The sequence below is a fragment of the Temnothorax longispinosus genome, chromosome 1 (assembly GCF_030848805.1).
Source record: "Temnothorax longispinosus isolate EJ_2023e chromosome 1, Tlon_JGU_v1, whole genome shotgun sequence".
Lineage (NCBI taxonomy): Eukaryota > Metazoa > Arthropoda > Insecta > Hymenoptera > Formicidae > Temnothorax > Temnothorax longispinosus.
The window spans coordinates 9931218-9954733 of NC_092358.1; the positions used below are offsets into that span (position 1 = coordinate 9931218).

The following is a 23516-nucleotide window of genomic DNA, read 5'->3' on the forward strand; positions in this document are numbered from 1 at the left end:
TCGAAATTGAAGACCCATGACGTCAGAAACAGCAGGGGTAGGTCGGAGCGATAGCCAATCGTAGTACTTCTTTAAATAAGCCGAATGCCAATTGGTTGAGTTATCGTTATTCCTCATTCGTTCGTCATGCGAAATGCGGAGTTGTCATGCGAGCGGTGTGAGCGGTATTTTAGGACGCTGTCCCAACAACCGGCAGTCGTACCATCATTCCGGCAGTCGCCATACTCGCCATACGAAACGTTCATGCTCGTTTTCACACTGCATGTGACCGCCGGGGCATGAACACGCGCGTCTCGTAATCGGCCCGAATCGTTTTTTTTTATTTTATTTTAATTGCCCGCGACTAAGCGCGATCGACAGCAGTTTCATTATTTTCGTACAGCCTGTTGTGCTAGGCGACCGCGCGAAATAGTGCCGCGCCGCCATAACGAAAACGGCGAAGAATATCGTCTGGCGTCGACGAACCCGTGCTCGTCGGCCTCGTCGCCGAATACCGATCTAACCGGAGCTCCAAGCCCCACGATCCGTGCTATTTTTAATGTTTTGTACCAATTGTGGAAGTGAGGATGGACACTCGAAACGAGGTAAGACCCCATTGCCAACCCGTAAGCGCGACGAGACGCGAAAGTGCACGCTTTTCGCGCGGCCGAGCGCGCCGTTGAGGTTAGGTCGCCGCGTCGCCCGGGTTGAATTCGGCGTGCGTTTCCCGTTAATATCTCCGCGTTTTAACGCATCCCCCGCGTCGTTTCGCGAAATAATCCACGGGCGGAGACTCGTCTCGCGCCCGGGCGCAATTGGACTCCCAAAAATTTCGTTTCTAAGCGCTCCCACGTGCGCCGCTTAACGACGCCTTCGTAAAATTTGTTTTCGAGAACGTTCAGTTTAGAAGTAATCCGTAAGTTCCCCCTTGACTCGCCGCGACAGCCAGCCGCTCACAACTGTACAGCGCGAGATTAATGAAAAATCGCTTTATTTCAAGTATTACCTGATTTACAACTCGTTTCTAGGTCGCTACATAAAATGGCTGCATAGTGCATTTGGAACAATTCGCTACGGTTTTACACTCTTGCTTGCACTTTGTAACGCGCCGCGCTTCATCGAGCGTACTTTTAGCATATTGGGAAAAAATAATGATTATTTTTTTAGTTAATTTATTCTGAGAGACATTTAGCGGGAAATTTTATATTATTACAAAATTATGTTATTTGCCGAGCGTAAGCAGTGTAATCTTCGTAAATAAACTATCATCGTTTGTTATTTGTTTATTGAAACGTGCTTTTAACGTCGACTGAAAAATGAGATTTTTCTTAGTATTGTTTGTTACGAGAAATATCAGCGTAAGCGTCGGTGAATTGATAACTTTGCTCGTCCCGGAGCAGGAAAGTTCAGATTTGAAACTTGACTGGAATATTTTTCGATGAATAAATTTCTTGCAGGTTTATAAGTATCTCGTGTATTTTTAATTCTCGTCGATCTTAATATCAAATTGTATATCAACTTGACTAATTATGAGATTATATTTCTAGCTTGGAAAAATTAAAATGACGTTTTAAGCACAAATATAATCGGTGGCCTGGCTCTAAGCATAAAAGCAAACTTAACAAGTTAAATAAAGAATGGGCTTTGGGGGAGTCAACGTGGTTAACAATGTGTAAGTTAACGTTGTAATAATCTTTAATTACTAATAAGGTATATATTGTAAATTGAATGCTTTGGACTCCACTTTGAATCATCATCAGGGATGCGATAAGTTAGATCAATAATCCTTTGATGATGACTCAGAGAGACGAAACGTTCGATTTATAATTATATACCTTATTAGTAATAAGATTATTAAAGATTGTAATAACATTAACTTTTTTATGCGTTGTTAACTTTGTTAACTGCGTTGACTCTCAAAGCCTACCTTTTACTTGTTAAGGTTTACTATCGAGAGTCCTTAGTTATTTATTCTCTTATAAAAGCAAAATTTGAAAAAAAATATTATTAGATACACATAAGATCCCGCTCGATGACTGAAAAAGTTTATATTTATTTATTCCATGTTAAACTCTCAATATATATATTTTTAGTTAAACTCACATATTTTATTTTTATTAGTCACGGTATAGAGACATATTTCTTAAGTATAACAAAGAAAGATATTGAGCGATAAAAATAAATGTTCAGTTTGTACAGTTGTCGAGACAAAAATATAATAAAAATTGAAAGATGATAATTTTTTGAACTTAACCCTCTTAAGTGCGTAGTATATGCAAAGTGCTGTATGCAAAGCAACTTGTCGATGCTCCGTGTACTCTCTCATGAAATTCGAACCGAAAAAAATGCACGTCTATAAAAGGCCCCTTCTCTGACCCTTTTATCCCCTCTTTCTTTTCTGAATGGGAAGGCCCAAACAGGTCGTATTTATTTAAGACGGTACATACTCAGAATGCTACGAAAAATTCCGCATTTAAGGGTTAAGAAGAGACAAGACCTTTGAACGCGAGAAAAGATGGGTGCAAAAAATCGTTTGCCACAAATTACTACAAATATTAACAAATTGACTTTTTAATTCGGGAACGGTTACCTCATTTTTTTGGATAAACGGTCACCCGGGGTGATTTTTATACTCCAATTAAAAGTCACTGTTATTAATTACAATAATTACATATTGCATATTTTTCATTGTTCCATTCTAATTTATTAGTATTTCAGAACATGTATTTACTTAATATTTTCTGAGAGAGAAAAAAAGAAACCAAAAAATATTTAAAACGAAAGAATCACATTAAAATTATATGATGTCATCTCTTTTCAATACTAAGGTGTAAAAATCACCCCAGGCGACTGTTCTCGAGTTAATAATAGTTTCTCCTGGATTTAGGATGAATTGCGACGCGGAATGTTGCAAAATTTGTTTATTAAGAAATATAAGCTGGTAAAGAGAAGATTTTTTTGCTACGGTTTTGCGACTTGTGAAATTTGAGATGTGGCACAAACAGCACTTTTTTTCTTAATAAATGCTTAATCTCTTATCACTCGATTGAACCTATAAAACAGACAAAAGAAGTTTATTTATAAAATAGTAGTTATAGAGAATTTGATTACAAAAGTTGACAGAAAAATAATTATCCCGATATCAATCATCGTTCTTGAGAAATCGTGGTAAATTTGTAGAAAAATTCAGTTTCAAGAGAAACACGTTTAAAATTTCAGTAGATTTTCAATATAATGAAATATGTTTATCTGACTTAAAACAGTAATTCTAGATTGTGAACCGTACTGTCGAGTCCTTCAATGGACAGTTCTTTATTATCAGTAAAAACGTAGGAAAAGATATGGCCTTCTATGTTTCGTAGTATAAGAGATCGAACATTTAAAATGTTTATCAAATTACTGTTTCGATAACTGCGCTGAATTGCAAATTACATTTTTTAAAAAACATTGCAAGTTGATATAAGTCACAATTTATTGCGAGGATAGTCGCAAGCATTGTAGGAAATCGCATTATACGCGAGTCGCGTTATATAGGAGTTTCTAAGTCCAGCTATTTCTAATAACACATTTATTATGTATATTCAATATTTTTATATTATGTATATTTATATATCTTTTCTTTTTTAGATGAATCTGCAGTTTTTAGATTTACATGATTTAACTGACAATGATAAGCGTCAGATATTTACCATTCTTAAATCTGACGCCTTGAAATTACCATGGGACGCTAAAGATATAGAAGGTAACAACAATAATGTTAATTCTGTCGCGACAGAAGTACCCGAACTTCAGCAACAGCATTGGTACAATGGTGAATATCCTGTTTATTTCTATACATTTTATTAGATAAATTTTGTCCTAGATTTTTATATAATCTTTTATAATATATAATCACATATATTTAAAATATAGCTTAAATACAATGACTAAGTATAATATATACTGGCCAATCGATAGTTTAGATAATATAATGCATAAGTAACTATATTTTAACAAAAGTTCCCTAAAATGTTAAAATTGCCTCATTCTAGCCATGCCAGCGCCCACTTATCCGCAACAGATGATGACGCAAATGTGTAATGACTGGCAGGCACCAATGTATAATGTTTCCGCAAACGGCCACATGCCGTTTATGTCTGGGATGGCGTATGCCCATCCTGGATACAATCTCGGCGAGATTCAAGACATGAATTACGGTAGAGAAAATGGACGTCGCAACAGTCGAGGCAGAGGTATAAGGAGAGATAATTATAATCGAACACTTAATCCCGCCAACGAAGTGCAGTCGGGATACATGGGGGATCAGGCGCAATATCACCCGCAGATACCGATCATGTACATTTATCCTGATCATTCCGTCTCCACGCAACAAGTAGCTACCGGACAGATCTATTACACCCAGCCAATGTACACATCGATCCCTCATCCGCATCCAAGTGCGCAATCAGTCTCATCCAATACGCATGCACAGCCGACTTATCCCCAACCGAATCATCAAGCGCCGCAGATGAACAGATGCGTGCGACAATCACAATCTGTGCCATCCCAACAATCGAATCAAGAACCTACAAAGCAACAACCGATCGTTAAATCACACGACAAAAATATACAAAGCACTTCTGATAAATCAGCACATCAAGTAAACGAGACTAACTCCTTGCAAAGTAATGTTGTTAGCACCGTTATTGTAAATACTCCTACATCAGAACCCTCTGTGAAAAACGAAAACACTGCCAATAATAAAAATGCAACTAGCAGTGAAAAGGTCGATGCAAAGCTCCAACAGAATATTGTATGGACTGTAAATGAGAATTGTAATGGCACGGAAAAAGTTGATGTGCCATATGTAAATACTACCAATGATGTCAAGGTGAACCAAAATAATGAGACGGACAAGAAGTTGAAAGATGAAACTGTACCCAGTATCACAACGAATGTTGTAAAAACTCCACCTAAATCTATCTCTGTCAAGACAGACAAAAATGAAGCACAAGTTGAGGAAAATATTGCGTTAAAAGACGCCCAAGATAAGACTATTACTAAAACGCCAAACGGTCCCTCAGCCATGCCAAATGACTCTTTAACCACACCAAATACTCCACCGTCATCTATATCTGAAACGCCGTCTGTGACTACAGTCGCCAGATCCTATGCTAGTCTTTTTAGGAAAGATACCACGCCAGAGACACATACGCCGTGCAAACCCATAGCACATATAGAGGAACAAAATGAATCACCAAAAACGCCGGTCCAGAAGGAATCAACTAGTCCTGTTCGCACGCCAGAGAATCAAAACGATTCATCTGACGCACCACCTACAGAACCAACTCTGCAGAATGGCATATTACAGAATTGTTACGATGATCCTAATACGTACAGGATAGGTGGTAAGTACAAAAGGCGATTCAGTCTTTTAGAATGATAAATTATTGATCCAAATATACAAATATTGATACGAATTCTTTAATGAATATTACTTTTTTTCAGAATTTTTGTCAAGTTATCAAATGGATAAGCAAACAGTAAGCTTATTACCGAGGGGATTGACAAATCGCAGCAATTATTGTTATATCAATAGTATCCTACAAGCTTTATTAGCTTGTCCACCATTCTATAATCTTCTCACGGCTTTGCCACTTCCTAAAAACCGAGGCAGAAATTCTGCTACGCCCTTGATTGATAACATGTAAGTAATTATGATATCAAAATACTTATACTGATATAATGTTTTTTTATAGATTTTATAAAAATTACGTTAATATGTAAAATTATTTTATCTTACTAAAAGGGTCCAGTTTGTTCGTGAATTTTCACCCTTGACGGAAGCTGCCCGTATGCCCAGGAAAGATAGAGTTAACAAACGAGGAGACGATACTGTCATGGACATATATAGCGGCATTGCATTTGAGCCAGCATATGTATATACAATGTTAAAGCATACCTCGGCTGCTGGTGGCTTTTCTGTGGAAGGACGGCAGGAAGATGCAGAGGAATTCTTGTCATGTCTTTTAAATGGAATCAATGACGAAATGTTGGAAGTATGGATATATATATTCTATTCATTATAAAAATATAAAACTCAATATTCATTACTCGAAAAATTCATGATAATTATTTTGTTTTAGTTGATGAAATTGGTCAGCAACGATCAAAGTGCAGTCGGTAACACGAAAAATATCAGCAATGACCATGATGAAGAAGAGTGGCAGGTAAGATATTTAATAAAGAATACATCTAAAAAGTTGGTTGTCGATATTTATTGTACAAAATACTTCAGATCTATTTATCGTAATACTTCAATCAAACTTTATCGAGAGTAACATTATTTGCTCCATTGTATTTTTTAAATTAGAATTACATTATAATTCATTCATTACATTTGTTTACATTTCCTTAAGTTTATTTATTACATTATTTGTATTCTATTTTAATACAGGTAATGGGACCAAAAAATAAAGGCGCTGTCACACGGTGTACAGAATTCGGAAAAACACCGATATCCGATATCTTCCGCGGACAGTTACGATCTAGGGTGTCAAGAGCAGGAGAACAGCCAACGGATAATGTACAGCCGTTTTTCACACTGCAACTTGATGTTCAAGTTAGTACTAAAACTTTTGAATGAATTGATTTACAATAATGAAATTTTATAACATATTTAATACAATATAATGCTGTTACAGAAAGCTGAATCTGTAAAACACGCTCTTGAGATTCTCGTCGGTAAGGATCAAGTAGAAGGAATGACCTGCAGTAAGACGAGACAACAGATAGAGGCTTGGAAACAAGTCACTTTAGAGGAACTGCCTGTCATCCTCATATTACACCTAAAATGGTTCGTGTACAAGTTCGATAAATATTCCAATGGCTGCTCCAAAATATTGAAGACCATGGAATTCCCCATCGACTTGAAAATTGATGGCAGTAAGTATAAGCATACTGAATATGGTTTCAAGTTTCAATCTATCTTGCCCTACTCCCTAATCTCAATGAATTAATGAGACAAGTATAACGTGGAAATTTTTACTTGCAGAATTTTTATCACCGAACACCGCAAAGAAATTAGGTCCCAAACAAAAACAGTACAAATTATTCGCGGTGACGTATCACGACGGGAAGGAAGCCACCAAGGGACATTACTTCACCGACGCCTTCCACGTGGGATATGGATCCTGGGTCAGGTATGACGACAGCACGGTGAAGAGTGTGCCAGAGAGTAACGTATTGAGGCCCACGTCACCTAGGGTACCTTACTTACTCTATTATCGAAGGTGTGACACGATTGGTAATAACCAATCAAATAGTGCGAAAGCACATTGAAAAAAAGTTGTATAAAAATTTATATAGAAAAAAGCTATGTTCCATTGAAATGGAACGGAAAAAAAATTCTTTTTACAATTTCAAAGTTCTTGTTGATATTTATAACTAAATAGAAATCTAAACAAAGAGAGAGAGCTTTTATATTATCTACAATAGCGTGGAAAGTAGACATATATTAAGCCCACTGTACTTCCATGAAATATTTCTATTAAGATTGTTATTACACGTTGTATACATAGTTCTCCCCTCAAAATCATGAAGTAAAATGTAGGTAATGTTAAGGCTCGTCAAGTGTTCCAATCTGGGTTCACGTTTTCTAGTGAATCTAAAAAGCGTTACACATATTAAAGGCTTTATACGTTGCAGTTTGTGAGATATTAGAGCGTCTTGTGTGTATATAATTCTTCTTTCTGAGTAAGATTATTGTAAATGTTACTGGTTTTCCAATTTCTTTAACAAGACAAACAAAAGTGTGAAAAAGATTTTGAAGTTTGTGACAATGAGTGTATAAAGTATAGAAATAGACATTATACGTAGGTTATTTTTTTATATAATCCTCCTGTACAGTGGAAATCAATTCCAACTTGCCAGTCGGTCTTCAATGTTGTACTTTTTATATTTAAAAACATGTATGTTTAATATTTATGAATGTATATATGTTTCATATAAATATATATATACATATATGCTTATACATATGTTTATATATATATATATATACACACATATGTTTTCAAATCATGTAGGAACAGATCATACGCACGAATTCTACCGGACAAAATCTCCATAGATTTCTTTCTCATGAAACATTTAAATTATTTTAACAATTGAGAAGAACTGGCAAGATAAAGAACTGAAAGACTTATCAGGAAGATTGTTTGTACAATTATTGAACATTTTGTATTTAATCTTTCCTAGATATGCAATAATGTCACATAATTTTTAAAACTGAAGTGTTCATAAGGTTTGTTTATCAATTGCGTTTAAATTGTGTTATGTGGTATTTTGTTACTTTATAGTCTGATTAACTGTTTGCCTCGTACGCAAATAAAATGCCATTTATTTGCGGCACAAGTTTTATTGTTAAATAACATTTCGAAAAATCAGAAATATACAGGTTTTAGTTTTCTTACGTACACACATCTATTATATCTATTATATCTAGTATGTATGTTTGTATAATATAGATAAGAAGTAAGAAATATCCTAAGTTTTCGATCTAATTGTAACTTACGCATTAAACATAATACCTCTCATTTATTTCCGGTTTTGTAAATAAATATTTGAAGTTCATAACAAAAAGTAAAACTGTACATATGTTAAAATTTAATTATGATTAAGAAATATACATGCATATATACATATATATATATATTTCAAATATGTATTGAGTTTCATTCGTTTTCCCCCGTGTTTATTTGAAAGTTAACTTCTTACGATCTTATCTACTAACGTGTTATTGTATATATCGTTAGAGAAAATTCTAGACTGTCAAATTTCAATACACATCGCTCATAGACTATTCACACATCCTTTAGTTAAGGACAGGTATTAATATTATATTATAATAACTTAATTGATTCTTTTTATCTGTACAGCTATCATTTTATAGAAGATTTATTAAATATTAGAAACTAATGGCTATAACTGATCCTTATTCTATCTTAATCTGCTCAATATAAAGCAGAATTTAGTGCAATCCCTATTAAAGTTTTATAAAATTGTTATTGCAAGATCAAAATAATTTTATATCGTATAAACAATACCACCGACGGGATATTGTTGAAGACCGACAGGTCCTGAACAGAAACTTGTCGGTGACAAAACTAACTGATATAAAAAAGACTGTCAATAGAGCGTAATTAAGAAATATGAATGCTACGGCGGAATGCTAAAAATGTGGTAGACAAACTTTGCCTGCAAAGAGTTCAGAGATTACTGTGATCCATAGAGCTAGGACAAACAAGATGTAAGCGATCCCAACTTGGTGCGAGTTAGGCAACTGATACGGTTGCCCACCAATCTCGTCAATGTGGAATCCCATTGGAAATATGACTGCCGCGTGACAAAATAGCACCACTGCAATTAATTACATTGATTAATGTAGAACGTAATAATAGTAATGACATGTAAGTTTTGCGCATTGGTTGTTGGTCATTCAAATTTGTTTCAAATGTAACATCAACAATGTTAGAAAGTGACGTTTTATAATATAGTTGTCTTGTAATTTTGTATTACATAAATACTACATTGCTTCATACATGTATTACTTGCATTTTTTAATGCTAAATATCGTATATTCTTGTGATACGTACTGGCGCCGAATCCTACCCAGCGGGCGAAGGGAATGACGGTACGGTCCCAGTGCGAAATTACCAGTAATATTATGGTCGCCGTTATCAGAATGCAGCCAATAAATATGCAGACTAGTGCCATCATCCATTCCGACTCCAGTTGCGATTTGAAACAAACCTGCGGTCTGTTGTACAAGGTCATGCATGACCACATGAGACCCAGTCTCGTGTCGCCTATTAGAGAGGAGAAAAAATAGAGAGAAACGTAGGATTAAAACAAGTGTTTTCGAGTACTCGAGCAGTTTTTCGCAATTCGCAACTTTTTCAAAAATCGATTCAAATTAACTTAATCTTCATCTCGCCGGCATAAAGAAAAAAACGTGCAAGGCCACGGTGAGTGAAGGAAGTAAGGGGGAAAAAAAATAGATTGCAATTACCGCCGATGTCGGTAATGATCCAGTCCGGCATGGCGATGCTGATTATGGCGGAGATATCCGCGAGCAGGAACAGTATCCCCGAGATAATAGTCAGCTTGTCCATTTTCCGCGCTCAGGATAGTCGACAGTGAAGATTGAGGTGACGGAGATTTGGCACGTCGTTCGGAGCACAGCTATCTACTACCACCATATTTACGCGTCGTGACACTACGCTGTCAATTTGTCCGTGCGACGCGGGTATCCTCCGGTGATCCCGGAATCGTCGTCCGCGGACGCACGAGTGCCATCCTTCACTGACAGTCAAACGTCAAACACGCATAAATCAGAAGTAAACAAGTCAACAATCGGAGTCGGAGCATCCAGCGTGCTCCCTCTTCGAGACGATTGCGCTGGAGGCAGGGACGGGTGACGTTCAATCGATTAGTCAGAGTCGAGAACTCGATTCCTCGTATCGTTTGAAGATCGATTGCGTTTTTGAATTTAATTCCGTACACGCCAATGTTCTCGAGTTCTTTGCGACGTTATAAACGTTGAATTTACATATAATATATGTATGTGTATATATATATATATATATATATATATATATATATATATATTTTATTCAACGTATATTATATAACTGCTGTGAAATTGGCACGACATTCTACACATTTCAAAAAATACTAAGAGTTCTAATAACAATTTCCACAATTCTACAGTTTCTGATAAACTTCAAAAAAAGTTCCGCATTCCTTATATTAAAAATAAAAATTGAAAAAATGTGTTAACTTTGCGAATCTAGCACGACGAAAGACACATTCCTTCCCTCTAAAGGAATGCGGAACTCTTTAAGGTTTAGAACTCTTAGTATTGTTTTGAAATTCTGAATAAAGATGGAAATGCGTACATTGAAACGTTGTTTAAAAAGTTACAAAAAAATAGTGTCGAAAAACCAATTACATAACTGTCGCATATCTATCACGGAATTGCGAACGAAAGTTTCGAAGCGCGATTATAAACTGATAAATTTAATGCAATATTCGTAGGAAAGCAAAGGTGCTCTGTATTTGTGATCGGTAAAAATGCATAAGTATGATAAATTAAAGGATTATTTTGGAAACTTTTAAGATATATATATAATTAATTATATAAAACTCTTGCTATTTACAAAGTAGGTATAATACAGAAAGATTCCATATGAAAACAACATAAATACAGACCCAAATACCTAATAAGGTAAACACTATCACAGTTAAAACGTGCTAGAATACATAGAATAATTCCGGCGTTTAAACTTTTTGCGGTTCGGCTCGGTTTGGATACAGCCGGTTTGTTCGCTACCTGCAACACACGTTTATCGTTAATCATCACAAAATGTCTCGTTAACAGTTCATTATTCTATTCAGCGTTTAATTAAATTACTCGCTATTTTGCAATAACGCTACTTACTGTCCTCCATCGAAGTAGAGTCTGTAAACGTGGTCGAGTTATTAAGAGTTCCATCCAAGGTGCTTTGACTCGTGTTCCCGTTATTCGAATCATCGCCATTGCTCTTAGGGGACAAGTTCGTTGCAAGAGACAAGTTCGTCGTAGAGGACAAGTTTGTCGGCGAGCTGTCGATAAAATACTTATTTGACGAATTTTCCTCGAAGGTGGAGTTAAACACGCTTTCTTCCTCAAACGAGATCTCCATGGAGTCCGACACATTTCTGACATTATATTCTGATATACATTCGATGGATGTATCCACCCACTTTTCGTCCGATATACTGTTATCTTTCGAAGTGTTCGTGATAATCTGCAGTAGGGTGGAAGGATCGTCGATGCCCAACATCTCACAGAATCGAGTAGTCTGATCGTTTATCAGCAATCGCGGCCGCTCGATCCGAGTATTCGTGTCACACGGATCGTACGGTTTAACCGTTCGGGTGAAATTGAGAGGAATCTGCAAATTGGAACCGAATTTCTCGTACACAGTCTGTTTCTCCTTCGCCGTAGGTGTGTACGTCCATCTGCCAGCGCCGTATTGACCGGGCATGTAATGGATACTGCTCTTGACGCTCAACAGATGATTCGTCAAGTAGAGTATCGTTAACCATTCTAGATCGTAGTTCAATTGTATCGGACCGTCTTCCTGCGAACGCACCTCCAGCACCTGAAGGAATTTCCGTTTGGGCAGGCATTTATCCAGCGCTAAAAACTTCGTCACTCGTGCACCTCCCTTCTCGGGAATGAGCGCCGCGAACTTGCAATGCAAATGCGCGGAAAACCAGTAGGACGGATACAAACGTTCTAACAGTTCCATACACGGAGGACTGCCAAGCGTATTACTTTTTATGTCATCCCTAAAACGCCAAATTGTAACGGTTTAATATCGAATCTTAATATACCGTTAAAATATCATTTTAACGTAATAGACTTTTGCATTAAACGTTCATTAAGTCTAGTCATTGACAACTTACTTAAAAAATGGTTTTTGCTTCAGCAACGTGTCTACATCTCCATATTTTGTTACCCCTGTCGGCCAGTCGTGTGATAAAAATATATCAATTTTACCGGAAAGCTAAAAATAAAAAAACTATATTTCTCAACTGTCTAAAACATTTACTATTTTATCTGAAATTGTATTATCAGTTGTAAAAATATGGAAACATTCCATCAATTTATATGTATGGTAGCCAATAATACCTGCTTTAATCTGAACACTTCTAGATTCCTAATATGATAGACACTTCGTATAGTACTATCAGTATAGGGAGGCTTCTCATAACGTCCCTGCATCCAATGCTGACTCTTGTATATGCCCGAAAGTCCTGCAATTCTAATTCCAGCCACCTGCACCACACCTGCGTATCCGAGATAATAAATGTTAGGTGCGACCCATCCTCCATATGGAAGTTCCTGCAGATAATTCGACGCTTCGTGATTGCCTCCGATGAAGATAGTTAACACAGGAGCTTCTTTTTCGCCAGAATAATATCTACAACATATCAATCAGCATTAAAAATATATTGCTCTCTTATTAAATAAATAACACATCTATTCAAACAGCCAAATTATAAATCTACCGCAGAAATAAATTTTGTAAAGTGTCTGTTATAAACTTTATCAGCAGAATGCCAAGAAAAATATAACACTCTGCTAACAGATACAGAGATTGACAGATACCAAGTAGAATCTGCCATTTCGTAACCATTTAAATAATACATTTCATTGAAATAATGGCTGATTCTGCTTAATTTCTATTGGCAATATTATTTTAGCAAATTCTGAATATGAACTTAATGCAGATGCAGTTTATACCCATCTGAAGGAATATTTTTGTTCAAAATTGCTGACAAATTGCTAGCCATCGTCTATACTATCAACTTGCTTACTGGGTAAATGCTATATGCAACGTAAGAGCTATATATTCAACATTTTTAACAATTTTTTGCCGAGACAACAGTACTCACTTGTAAAATGTACGCATATCCTTGTACTTATCCGATACTGCCATACATTTTAGGTCACTTAAGTTTCTGGTAGCTTGAAAATCGCCGCAGCAAATAAGCAGATCTATCTTCCTCCCATCGACCTTCTCGATTTCCTGAATAGTCTCATAAATAATGTCCAATTCGCCATGAGCGCAACCCTCTACGGCGATCCTCATTTTCGAAACTCAATCGTATGATCAAGATCCACGATCTTGCAATTAATATCATGTACTCCTCGAACGTAGCTTGATAGTGAAAATCACCTGTAACGCCTGTAAAATCTCGTTATATGTACATTGGTATATAATATTTAACCTCCCGCAAAAATACATTCGCAGTGAATCGCAAACAATCCTACGACCAATACAACATAGATTGAAAACAGTAGCGACGCTATCGCATCTCGCGACAGCGTTATGGTCTGTTCTTTTTCGCTGCACTTCTGAACTAGTGCAATAATGGAGGATTCACATTGCGTCCGATGTTCGACGTATGCATACGACGATCCGACATCCAATAACAGAATTTATTATTAGAGACAAAAAATTTCTTATTGGATGTCGGATCGTCGTACGTCGAACATCGGACGCAGTGTGAATCCTCCATAATGGAGGATGTTCGACGTATACGACGATCCGACATCCAATAGGAAATTTTTGTCTCTAATAATAAATTCTGTTATTGGATGTCGGATCGTCGTACGTCGAACATCGGACGTGATCGGACGCAATGTGAATCCTCCATATAAAGTTTAGAATGAAAGAAAATTTATTTTATTCTAACTTATTGCACTAGTGCAGAAGTGCAGCGAAAAAGAACAGACTAAGGGCCAATTTCACCAACCACAGTTAGCTTAACCGACGGTTAAAGTTAACAGGATTGACCAATATAAATGAATCCACCCTGCTTTCTATTGGTCAATCCTGCTAACTTTAACCGTCGGTTAAGGGTCGACAGGAGTAACACTACCGACCTCTGTCGGGTTGCTTAGCTGCGAGTCCGTATTTTATTTATTATAAATTTTTTAAAAGCCAAAATGGAAAATCCGGCTCTGTACCAGCTTGCGGCTGATCTTACTGATTAAAACGAGCATAAGTGAAATGAGATTCGTTAATTAATTTGGCTAAAATTTGGGACAAGCCGTTCCTAAGCAGCTTTGCAGGCTTGCTTAGAGCTGCAAAGCTGCTTAGGAACGGCTTGTCCCAAATTTTAGCCAAATTAATTAACGAATCTCATTTCACTTATGCTTGTTTTAATCAGTAAGATCAGCCGCAAGCTGGTACAGAGCCGGATTTTCCATTTTGGCTCTTGAAAAATTTATAATAAATAAAATACGGACTCGCAGCTAAGCAACCCGACAGAGGTCGGTAGTGTTACTCCTGTCGACCCTTAAGCTAACTGTGGTTGGTGAAATTGGCTCTAAAGATGTGTTCGGCATATTGGATATACAAATATAGATATACGTCAGAAATGAACCAATGGCCGTGTCCAGCCGAACCTTTGCTTAGCGAAGCGAAAGGTAGCAACTGAATGTGATTGTTCTTACCTTTGGATCCAACCAATTAAGATAAAATTTTATGGGCATTGAAAAGCAGAATGACAAGAAGAGCAGCAACAGTAGTTGTCGGATCTTGCGAGAGATGGCGAGCAATCGAAAAAAGGACAGATTTCATTTCGTTAGACAAAGACAGATATAGGGAAAACAAAATTAGAAAGGTTGACATTTGGGTGCGTTCAGCCGATACTCCAGGTTTGTTCGCGTCGCACGCCCCACCATGCTCCTACTCACTCCAACGCACTCCAAAAACTCATCTGCTCCAATCGCCACCCTTTATCCGTGATCCAAGTGTCTCTGGTGTATATTGGAGTATGCGACGCGAACAAACCTTCCGCTAGCCTAGCAATCGTGAGCAGTCGCTCGTTTCCTCTCCTTTGACCCAAAGGAGAGGAAACGAGCGAAAACGAGCGACTGCTCACGATTGCTAGGCTAGCGGAGTATCGGCTGAACGCACTCATATCGACATCGAGGAAGTTCACTACAGGATCCCCTTAATTTGTCTTTTTTTTAATGCTTTTTTAAAATGCCTTCGTGTAGTGTAACTGGATGCAGGAATAGAAGCGAGAATTCAAAAGAGAGAAAGATTCAATTTTTCACTTTTCCAAAGGACGAAGAAACTGTATTAAAATGGTTGCAAGCTGCCAACAAAAACAAAGTTAACCTAAAAAACGGTACATTATTTTGAATACGTATAAATTATAATATTGAGGCATTTTTAATACTTTATTGAAATTCATTTTCGTAGCTCGCATATGCTCTATCCACTTCACACCAAGCTGTTACAGACCAAAGCCAGCTCATTTAGCAAACTGCGAAAATTACTCGCCTAACAGATTACGTACACTAAATGATCATGCAATTCCAACAGAAAATTTACCACCATCCACCAAAATTTATGAGGTGAAGGAAAAAGGAGTACTGAAGAAAGAGCGCAATCAACAGAATATAATAAGTGAAAACAGCAGGTGCGTATTATTATATTATATAAAATGTTTCCTTATTGTAATATGTGAAGATTGCAATAAATTATATTTACAAGTAATTTCTTTTTTAACAGCTTCAGCGAGTTTGAGACCAATTTGATCGACACTTCAATGGAAATTAAAGCAGAACCATATTTTATGCAATCTCCACAAGAAAATGCTAGGTATGATTTTATGCGTGTTAACAACTTCATTACTGTACAAGAGATTATTGCATGTTTTATATTTCCATCTTTTTATATATTTTAGTTTTATAAGTGCAAGTGACAAAACAATAGTAAATACACAAAGTAATTCACAGACTGTTAAGTCCGAGCAGCTAAGGTAAACAAAATTAATTGTCTAATTATAAAATATTAAACTCAAAAATTATATATATCCTAGTAAACATCAAGTAATTTTCTGGCATGAAAATATTTTATTGCATATTGAAAAATTTTTAAAATAAATATTTTTTTAGCTTTTTCAGTGAGTTTGAGACCAATTTGATGGACACTTCAGTGGAAATTAAAATAGAACCATATTTTATGCAATCTCCACAAGAAAATGATAGGTATGATATGATTTTATTGATTTCATGCGTGTTAACAACTTCATTACTGTACAAGAGATTATTGCATGTTGTTTTATATTTCTATTTTTTTATATTTTTTAGTTTTACAAGTGCAAGTGACGAAACAATGATAAACGCACAAAGTAATTCACAGACTGTTATGTCTGAGGAGCTAAGGTAAACAAAATTAATTGTCTGTATGTTTATAATATATCAGACTTAAAAATATAGATATCCTAGTAAACTTCAAGTAATTTTCTCACAAAAATATTTTGCATATTGCATATTGCAAAATTTTTCAAATAAATAATATTTTTTTAGATATCAAGAAATTCTAAATTTAAAAGAAAAACTAAAAGAAGCAAATAAAGAAATCGATTTACTTAAAAAAAAAGTAGAACGGTTAGAAAGAGAAAAAATAACAATTACGAAACGTGTAATAAAAGAAAATGTCCATAATGTGCTTAAAAAGATATTCACTCCGAAACAAATTGACGTTTTAATAAGTAATGAAAAAAAAGTAAAATGGGGTCCTGAAGACATATCTGCTGCAATAACTTTAAGAAACATGAGCCGAGAAGCATATCGCTTTTTAAAAGAAAAAAACTACCCACTACCAGCATTATCCACACTTAGTAAGTGGAAAAGAAGGAGTTTTATCTCACATTGAAATTAATAAGAAATTAGTGTCTATTATGTAAAAGACAAACGTTTGTACAAAAAAGTTTCATTTATGTATTGAAACCTGTAATACTAGCGTGTCATGTTTATTTTTACATATTAATTTGCTGTATACTTCAATAATAAGTTTCTTACTGAGCACAACTTCTCGTGTTATTAAAATAAAATGTTTATTATGTATTGACATTGCTGTATTTAAATAAACCTATCTTATATCCATAATATTTTTAAAGTTTCAGAAAATTATTTACTTTTTTGTCATATATCTATATATTGTTCAATTTATACTTCTTTTCTATTTATTTTAATATTTTTTTATACATAATTTTATCATTTTTTTTTTACTTAAAATAGATTATATGAAATAAAATTGCATTATATATAGAACAGAAAAAGAATTTCAATCTGATTTAAAAAATGCGGTCTTAATTATATTTAATTCTATTTCCACTTCTTGACTATGTAGCTGAAGTTAACAATAAATACATATATATATATATATATATATATATATATATATATATATAATTCTATTTGTCTCCTGCTTGTTCGAATACACTCATTGGTTATGAGAAGAATGTGCAAGAGCACATAACACATAACACCTCCTTCCACCATCATTATTATTTCCGGAAGAGCAGAAGGTTGATTGGCTGCAGAAAGATTGGGGTGGTTTCGAGTAAGTTTCGGAACACACCGATATTTCAAAAGTGTAAATCACACACATCCAAGGCTAGCGCTATAAATACTTTAAAGTGTTCGATAAACCAATCAGAATAAAGGAAAATCTACGCTTTAAATCATTTGCTTCCTCCAAGATTCTCAAAAAATTATCAGAGATATCAAGAAAAATATTGATGAAGTTACTCGATTGAAATTCCGACAATCAAAATTTGCTACTCCTAATCCTCAATTCATTCAAGACATCTTTAATTTCAACTTTTTTTCTCGCAACTTTTTATTCTCGAGGAAAAAAGGATGGATAAAAGAAATAAAAAAATAGGAAAAGAGGATAAAAATTTTAAATGAAATAATGAGGTAGTCTGAAACTATATGCGAAGCAATTGTATGTATGTACATACCTTTTTTTTTTAACTGTATCTCAAATATATTTTGTTTAAACAATCAGATGGATATTTTTCAACCAGAACATTATTAGAGAATAAACCTTGCTTTTATTTCCTCTGTGACGTTTACATAAACATTACATTGTACTTTTAGGGTTGTTAACGTTCTTATACCTATAAGACTGCACATTCTTTTGTAACATTTGTATTGATTAAAGTGTAACAGTTTTCTTTCAATAATGTGTATCTTGATTGTGTACAAAAATTTAGAATTTATTTATTTTACATTATCTTATTAATTTATTATTATGTATATTATTGCAAAATAAATACAACATAAAACAAATGTTTTCAAATTATGAAATAAATTTGAAAATGCGATATATACGACTATGACTATTAGTCACATAAGTTTGTAGGAATAAACATTTACTATTTGAAGTTTTAAGCAAGATATGTTTAAAATATAAGTATTAAAATATATGTTATATTTCATAAAATGTATGTTATACAACTTTATAGTTAATTCTTTGCGCCCTTAAAAGAACATTGAAGTCGAGAATCTATGTCACAGCTACTTTACAAAAATTCTTCGCACCAATCGGTGAGACATTGGTAACAATCTGTTGACTGTTTCGAGTTCGCCGAGCATGCATCCTTCATCCATTCTTGAAATAACTCCTTATTCTTCTTTAACACTAAGTACTGCCCTAGAACTACGTATGCCTATATAACAAAAGTCATAATCATTAACTCATGTTCAATAAAGAGGCTCATAAGAAATTGTATAATAATTAATCATACAAAATTGTGTATTATTCTCTTTTGGTTCAATTTAAATTTAAGGGGCTTTCCTAGTGTGACAGGGCCTAAAAATGAATGATTTTTAAAAGAAAAACGACAAAGCCAATTGATGAACAACTTTTCCCACATATTTTACTATATTTCAAGAGTGCATACAAATTTTTTCAAAATTTTATATCTGTTATTGAAGCCCGTACCAGCCATTTTTTTTGGAGCGCCGCGAAAAAACAGTGACCACGATTGCAGCCGTTGTAGTTATCTGAAACAAAAAAGCAAAAGGATTCTTAATCTACTTGAGTGTGGCTATCGTCTGAAGGAGAATCATGAAAAAATATTGAAAATTTAAAAAATTATAGCTAAAAAACGTCTGCTAAAAAAGACGAAAATAATTATAATCGCTATAATTTTGTTAATTTTCAATATTTTTTCATGATTCTGCTTCAGACGATAGCCACACTCAAGTAGATTAAGAATCCTTTTGCTTGTTTGTTTCAGATAACTACAACGGCTGCAATCGTGGTCACCGTTTTTTCGCGGCGCTCCAAAAAATGGCTGGCACGGGCTTTAATAACAGATATAAAATTTTGAAAAAATTGGTATGCACTCTTGAAATATAGTAAAATATGTGGGAAAGTGGGAAAGGTTGTTCATCAATTGGCTTTGTCGTTTTCCTTTTAAAAATCATTTATTTTAGGCCCTGTCACACTAGGGAAGCCCCTTAAGTAAATCAGAATAATTTTATAATAATTTTAATGCAATAATTTTATGTCCCTAAATAAGAATTGTTATAAATATTGGACCAACTCTTTTGATTAAAATATAAGGTACTAAGAGCAACTTTGATCACTATTAAATTAATTGGTGATCAGTTCAATTGCTTATATCAGTAGAATTGTTTATAGCAAGATTTCTCACCATGTAATTAATAACTTATCCAAAACACCGCAGATAAGACACTACTGGATAAAATAATTAGATCAATCGGAGTTTGTTTGTAAAAGTCATTCTAAGCATGATAAAAAGACCTGTATTTTTATATCATGATTCTAAGAATGACTTCATGAATACGAAATATTTTAAGTCGAATTATAAATATACGCACAAGTGTATACAAATATATATTCACCTTATCAAAGCCTACGGATTCTAATCTCTTTCCAAGAACTTCCCCGACACCAGCGAGCTCAGTCACAGGCTTATCCCCCATCGGCTCGGCCACGAAGTTCCTGTGCTTCTGCGATGTACTCATTTTGATCTGTGAAAACGAAAACTTTCATTTTCCAATCCGTCATTAAGCGAAGCGTTCAGTCTGCGTTAAGCAAGAAACCACTCTACCAATTCATCACTAATTGCACTGTTGCTTCATAACCTTAAAGCCAACGAGTATCTGTTGTTTAACGTAATTTATGAAAACATTTCGCACAAAACTCGCCGGGAACAAACAAAATAGGTTGGAAAAGTGGGCAACAAACAATGGGCAAGCTTAACAATCAGAAATATAAAAACAAATTAAGACACGAATGACCCATTACCTGTGAGATTCTTCCTCGATTGTATATATCGCGACCGTCGCGGGGCGAACCAAGTTTTGAGAGTGCCGAATTCAGAATACTTCGAACGCCGCTTCGTGCAGATAAGACGCAATCTAATCTACCGGAAATTATTCACAAATTTTTAATGTAATCGAAAACCGCTTCTTCGTCAATTCCACAGTATATAGATAAGACCAAGCGTCTCTCTGCTTACGCTGTGTCAACAGATTTGTCTTTACTCGTGTTTGTCGTTGATTCAAATTCCTACATTCCTAAAATTTCCTGCACTTGAAACGAGATAAATATACATTGCACGTTGGAGAAAGAGAAAGCGAAGATTCTAGATTCTATAAGTGCAAAAAGTGCAGGAAACACGAACAGATCTTAATGCCCTCATCGAACGTGGAATAGATTATATCGAGTAGAGCGGAATATCAATTTTTTTTTGACTCGTCACGTGGACGCGCGACGCTATTGAAAAAGCCAAAACTCGACCGTAATTTTTATTCTACATTTTTAGCGTTTCCACAGTCAAAATTATATCTGTAAAAATGAAACCTGTGCTTATTCTTGCAGATAGAAATTGTAAGCCAGATACACGTATAAACTTCATTTATTACCGCAGAAAAAAAAAGACAAAACGAGAAGTTAACCAGGATGCGATATTTGAAAAGAAAATTTTTTGCGATCTGAAATTTTTCAAAGCAACTTATTGTTAGACAGAGGCAGGATTATAAATGAATAAAACACATTAAACGATATCTCAAACTTTAATCACTAAGGGCGACTTCAATCAAACTCCCATTAACTTAATCATGGCAATTAATTTCAATCGGCAGAATTGCTTAAAACAATTTCTAACTGTGTATAGTTGGTTGTCACCAATCCAATCTTTTGTTTCACTTTAAAAAACAAAAATTTATAATAACTCTATGTTAATAAAATAGTGCGAGTATTCTATAATTCTTAACAGGGATAGAATAAAATAAACTTCTTTGTTGTTTAATGAAAAGAAAGATTAAATTAAGGACAACGAAAATTATACAGTTAGAAATCTTGCAGCAATATTCTGCAATCAATCATTTAATTAAATTAATCGGAGTTTGGTCAAAGTCACCCTAAGACCATATTTTTCTCCACAGTAACTGTAACGGGAGAATGCCGTTTCTTTTCTGTAGCGTCGGATGGAAAACGTCGAAATCTGCTTTCCTTAGTTTCTCTAAATAATTCTCCACACAGACTGTCGGTAGAAATATCACGTTGAGATCTTTCCCTGCCTTCTTTTTAAGCGACGTCGCCTAAAACGAAAGAAAGGTAATGTCGTGTAAGCCGAGAACTTTCCCAACTTTTTCAGCTAGATGCGAAAAGTATAAAACATGCAGACTGCAAGCCGAGGATGCAGATTGGCTTGTTACTAGTCAAACCCCAGACAAGAATGCTATTATCTATTGTACCACTTTCAGATGCTGCTTAGCGCAAGACGCGACTTCGAGTACAGCGTCTTGAAATCCAGCGCTCGACTGTCCCTGAAAGATGGACTCGGAGGAGACGCCGTTTTTCAGCAGAATATCCTGCGGCAATACCATTACTCGTTTCCGGGCGTTATACGGCACAGAACGTATCAAGGTGACCAGGCCGTACGCCCTGCCGAAGTGGCTGGCCGCGTGATCGGCGTTGACGCTCGCCGTGCCCTGTGCTTCTAATAACAAATAATAGATCGACGATGTGGTATAGTCGCAATACCTCTCGAGCGACTCCAGGTCCACGAATATCGAGCCGCTTAGTTTGTTCAAGCGAGCGTCAATCAAGCGCTTGAAGTAGCGTTTAGATAGCTTGTGCCGTTGAAGGATCTGCAAGATGCAGAAGACCTCTGATATCCAGCAACAGTCATGCAAATGCGTATCGCAATGCGTTCTGTTCATCTACCCTGTGTAACTCCAACGCCACGGGACTCCTCGGCGGATTATCGTTATAAATTCCGTTCAGGGCGTCTGTCCAAAACTGTAATCGCATAGCGCCTATCCTACTGTCCCTCACTTGATCCTCCACTTGTGCCACTTCGACATTAAATGCTCGTACAGCAAACGCCGTTGATTTAATACCACGTGGAAGCAATAGCGTGCACAGAAAGTTCTCATAATCGTTGTTCCTAGAAAGACAATATGTGTAAGCACAACTTTGAGTGAATCTTGTTGGAGTACCTTTCCCTAATACAGTTCCACAAATTTTTAGCACAATTACTCTGATGTATTCTGCAAGAAATTTTTGTTTTATTCCACAGAAATGTAGAAGGTGCATTTAATTCCATCTCCATTCCTCAGGAAATTTTGAAAAACCTAAATTTATTTGGATATGTCAAGTCAACGCAACGTTATAATATCTAGGATATACCAACAATATTATATATTACATACTGGTTGTAAGAATATTGTAATATGTACTTATATGATATAAATATGATTGTATAATTCTTGTTTATATTTGTGCAGCTCCGGTTTAACATAGCGAAGGCAAGTACCTAACCAGCTGCAAACAATACTCGATCGGAGTTTGTTTTTGCCTCGCACCACTCGTGTTCATACGTCGCAACTGCGATCGCACATTTTGCTCGATAATCGACAGTTTATTCATCCTTTTTAGTCTAAAAATTTGTATTGAATCTAGCGATGTAAATAATCGCACGACGGGAATGACATCGAATAATAAAATTGTCTGTCGTGACGTAATATTTCGTTGCAATTCGCTACAATTTTGAATAAAAACATTCGAGGTAACCTATAAACCATGTGTTCAAAATAATCAAGATTACTAAAGAGCACGCTTGACAACAAAATTACTCCAATATATTTT

At 35.4% G+C, this 23516-nt stretch overlaps 5 protein-coding genes across 12 annotated transcripts; 2 read left to right on the forward strand and 3 right to left on the reverse strand.

Moving 5' to 3' along the window:
* The first annotated feature begins 216 nt into the window (after positions 1 to 216).
* On the forward strand, positions 217 to 8682 carry Usp10 (ubiquitin specific protease 10). The gene is made up of 9 exons (XM_071769557.1): positions 217 to 584; positions 3607 to 3790; positions 4011 to 5366; positions 5467 to 5665; positions 5768 to 6017; positions 6105 to 6188; positions 6416 to 6580; positions 6663 to 6903; positions 7013 to 8682. The coding sequence occupies exons 1-9, from the start codon at positions 567 to 569 to the stop codon at positions 7297 to 7299; spliced, it is 2784 nt and encodes a 927-aa protein (XP_071625658.1). The 5' UTR covers positions 217 to 566; the 3' UTR covers positions 7300 to 8682.
* On the reverse strand, positions 6222 to 13864 carry LOC139817109 (uncharacterized). The gene is made up of 8 exons (XM_071784930.1): positions 13468 to 13864; positions 12701 to 12992; positions 12475 to 12575; positions 11462 to 12357; positions 11336 to 11353; positions 10031 to 10141; positions 9615 to 9827; positions 6222 to 9378 (listed from the first exon to the last, which is right to left on the reverse strand). The coding sequence occupies exons 1-8, from the start codon at positions 13662 to 13664 to the stop codon at positions 9191 to 9193; spliced, it is 2016 nt and encodes a 671-aa protein (XP_071641031.1). The 5' UTR covers positions 13665 to 13864; the 3' UTR covers positions 6222 to 9190.
* A 1533-nt stretch (positions 13865 to 15397) lies between these two features.
* LOC139810546 (uncharacterized) lies at positions 15398 to 17449 on the forward strand. 2 transcript variants are annotated; one of them, XM_071774199.1, is made up of 7 exons: positions 15399 to 15717; positions 15792 to 16011; positions 16104 to 16193; positions 16279 to 16353; positions 16490 to 16582; positions 16685 to 16759; positions 16904 to 17449. In XM_071774199.1, exons 1-7 carry the CDS (start codon positions 15570 to 15572, stop codon positions 17250 to 17252), a joined length of 1050 nt encoding a protein of 349 aa, XP_071630300.1. In that variant the 5' UTR covers positions 15399 to 15569; the 3' UTR covers positions 17253 to 17449. The 2 variants fall into 2 exon arrangements, with proteins under 2 accessions (XP_071630306.1, XP_071630300.1); XM_071774205.1 differs by lacking the exon at positions 16279 to 16353 and having other exon boundaries at positions 15398 to 15717.
* A 966-nt stretch (positions 17450 to 18415) lies between these two features.
* Positions 18416 to 20865, reverse strand: Baf (barrier to autointegration factor). Of its 2 annotated transcripts, none has more exons than XM_071796864.1 (3): positions 20667 to 20865; positions 20261 to 20389; positions 18416 to 19056 (listed from the first exon to the last, which is right to left on the reverse strand). In XM_071796864.1, the coding sequence occupies exons 2-3, from the start codon at positions 20381 to 20383 to the stop codon at positions 18910 to 18912; spliced, it is 270 nt and encodes an 89-aa protein (XP_071652965.1). In that variant the 5' UTR covers positions 20384 to 20389; positions 20667 to 20865; the 3' UTR covers positions 18416 to 18909. The 2 variants fall into 2 exon arrangements, with proteins under 2 accessions (XP_071652965.1, XP_071652970.1); XM_071796869.1 differs by lacking the exon at positions 20667 to 20865 and adding an exon at positions 20470 to 20613.
* Positions 20866 to 21417: 552 nt separating this feature from the next.
* On the reverse strand, positions 21418 to 23490 carry Sicily (NADH dehydrogenase (ubiquinone) complex I, assembly factor 6 homolog sicily). 6 transcript variants are annotated; one of them, XM_071796838.1, is made up of 4 exons: positions 23081 to 23490; positions 22593 to 22815; positions 22121 to 22516; positions 21418 to 21964 (listed from the first exon to the last, which is right to left on the reverse strand). In XM_071796838.1, the coding sequence occupies exons 1-4, from the start codon at positions 23167 to 23169 to the stop codon at positions 21785 to 21787; spliced, it is 888 nt and encodes a 295-aa protein (XP_071652939.1). In that variant the 5' UTR covers positions 23170 to 23490; the 3' UTR covers positions 21418 to 21784. The 6 variants fall into 6 exon arrangements, with proteins under 6 accessions (XP_071652939.1, XP_071652913.1, XP_071652946.1 ...); XM_071796812.1 differs by having other exon boundaries at positions 22593 to 23002; XM_071796845.1 differs by having other exon boundaries at positions 23108 to 23489.
* Positions 23491 to 23516: the final 26 nt, after the last annotated feature.

Coding starts and splice junctions, on each gene's coding strand:
- Usp10 (XM_071769557.1), top strand. Junction 5,367..5,466: donor TAATACGTACAGGATAGGTG/GTAAGTACAAAA, acceptor ACTTTTTTTCAG/AATTTTTGTCAAGTTATCAA. Junction 6,904..7,012: donor CGACTTGAAAATTGATGGCA/GTAAGTATAAGC, acceptor TTTTACTTGCAG/AATTTTTATCACCGAACACC.
- LOC139817109 (XM_071784930.1), bottom strand. CDS start 13,664: ATGAGGATCGCCGTAGAGGGTTGCGCTCATGGCGAATTGGACATTATT. Junction 12,358..12,474: donor AAGCAAAAACCATTTTTTAA/GTAAGTTGTCAA, acceptor TTGGCGTTTTAG/GGATGACATAAAAAGTAATA. Junction 9,379..9,614: donor CTGGGTAGGATTCGGCGCCA/GTACGTATCACA, acceptor AATTAATTGCAG/TGGTGCTATTTTGTCACGCG.
- LOC139810546 (XM_071774199.1), top strand. CDS start 15,570: ATGCCTTCGTGTAGTGTAACTGGATGCAGGAATAGAAGCGAGAATTCA. Junction 15,718..15,791: donor CAAAGTTAACCTAAAAAACG/GTACATTATTTT, acceptor TCATTTTCGTAG/CTCGCATATGCTCTATCCAC. Junction 16,354..16,489: donor GTTAAGTCCGAGCAGCTAAG/GTAAACAAAATT, acceptor ATATTTTTTTAG/CTTTTTCAGTGAGTTTGAGA.
- Baf (XM_071796864.1), bottom strand. CDS start 20,383: ATGAGTACATCGCAGAAGCACAGGAACTTCGTGGCCGAGCCGATGGGG. Junction 19,057..20,260: donor AATCCGTAGGCTTTGATAAG/GTGAATATATAT, acceptor TTTGTTATATAG/GCATACGTAGTTCTAGGGCA.
- Sicily (XM_071796812.1), bottom strand. CDS start 22,964: ATGCACCTTCTACATTTCTGTGGAATAAAACAAAAATTTCTTGCAGAA. Junction 22,517..22,592: donor TGGCGTTGGAGTTACACAGG/GTAGATGAACAG, acceptor TGCATCTTGCAG/ATCCTTCAACGGCACAAGCT. Junction 21,965..22,120: donor CTAAGCAGCATCTGAAAGTG/GTACAATAGATA, acceptor CTTTCGTTTTAG/GCGACGTCGCTTAAAAAGAA.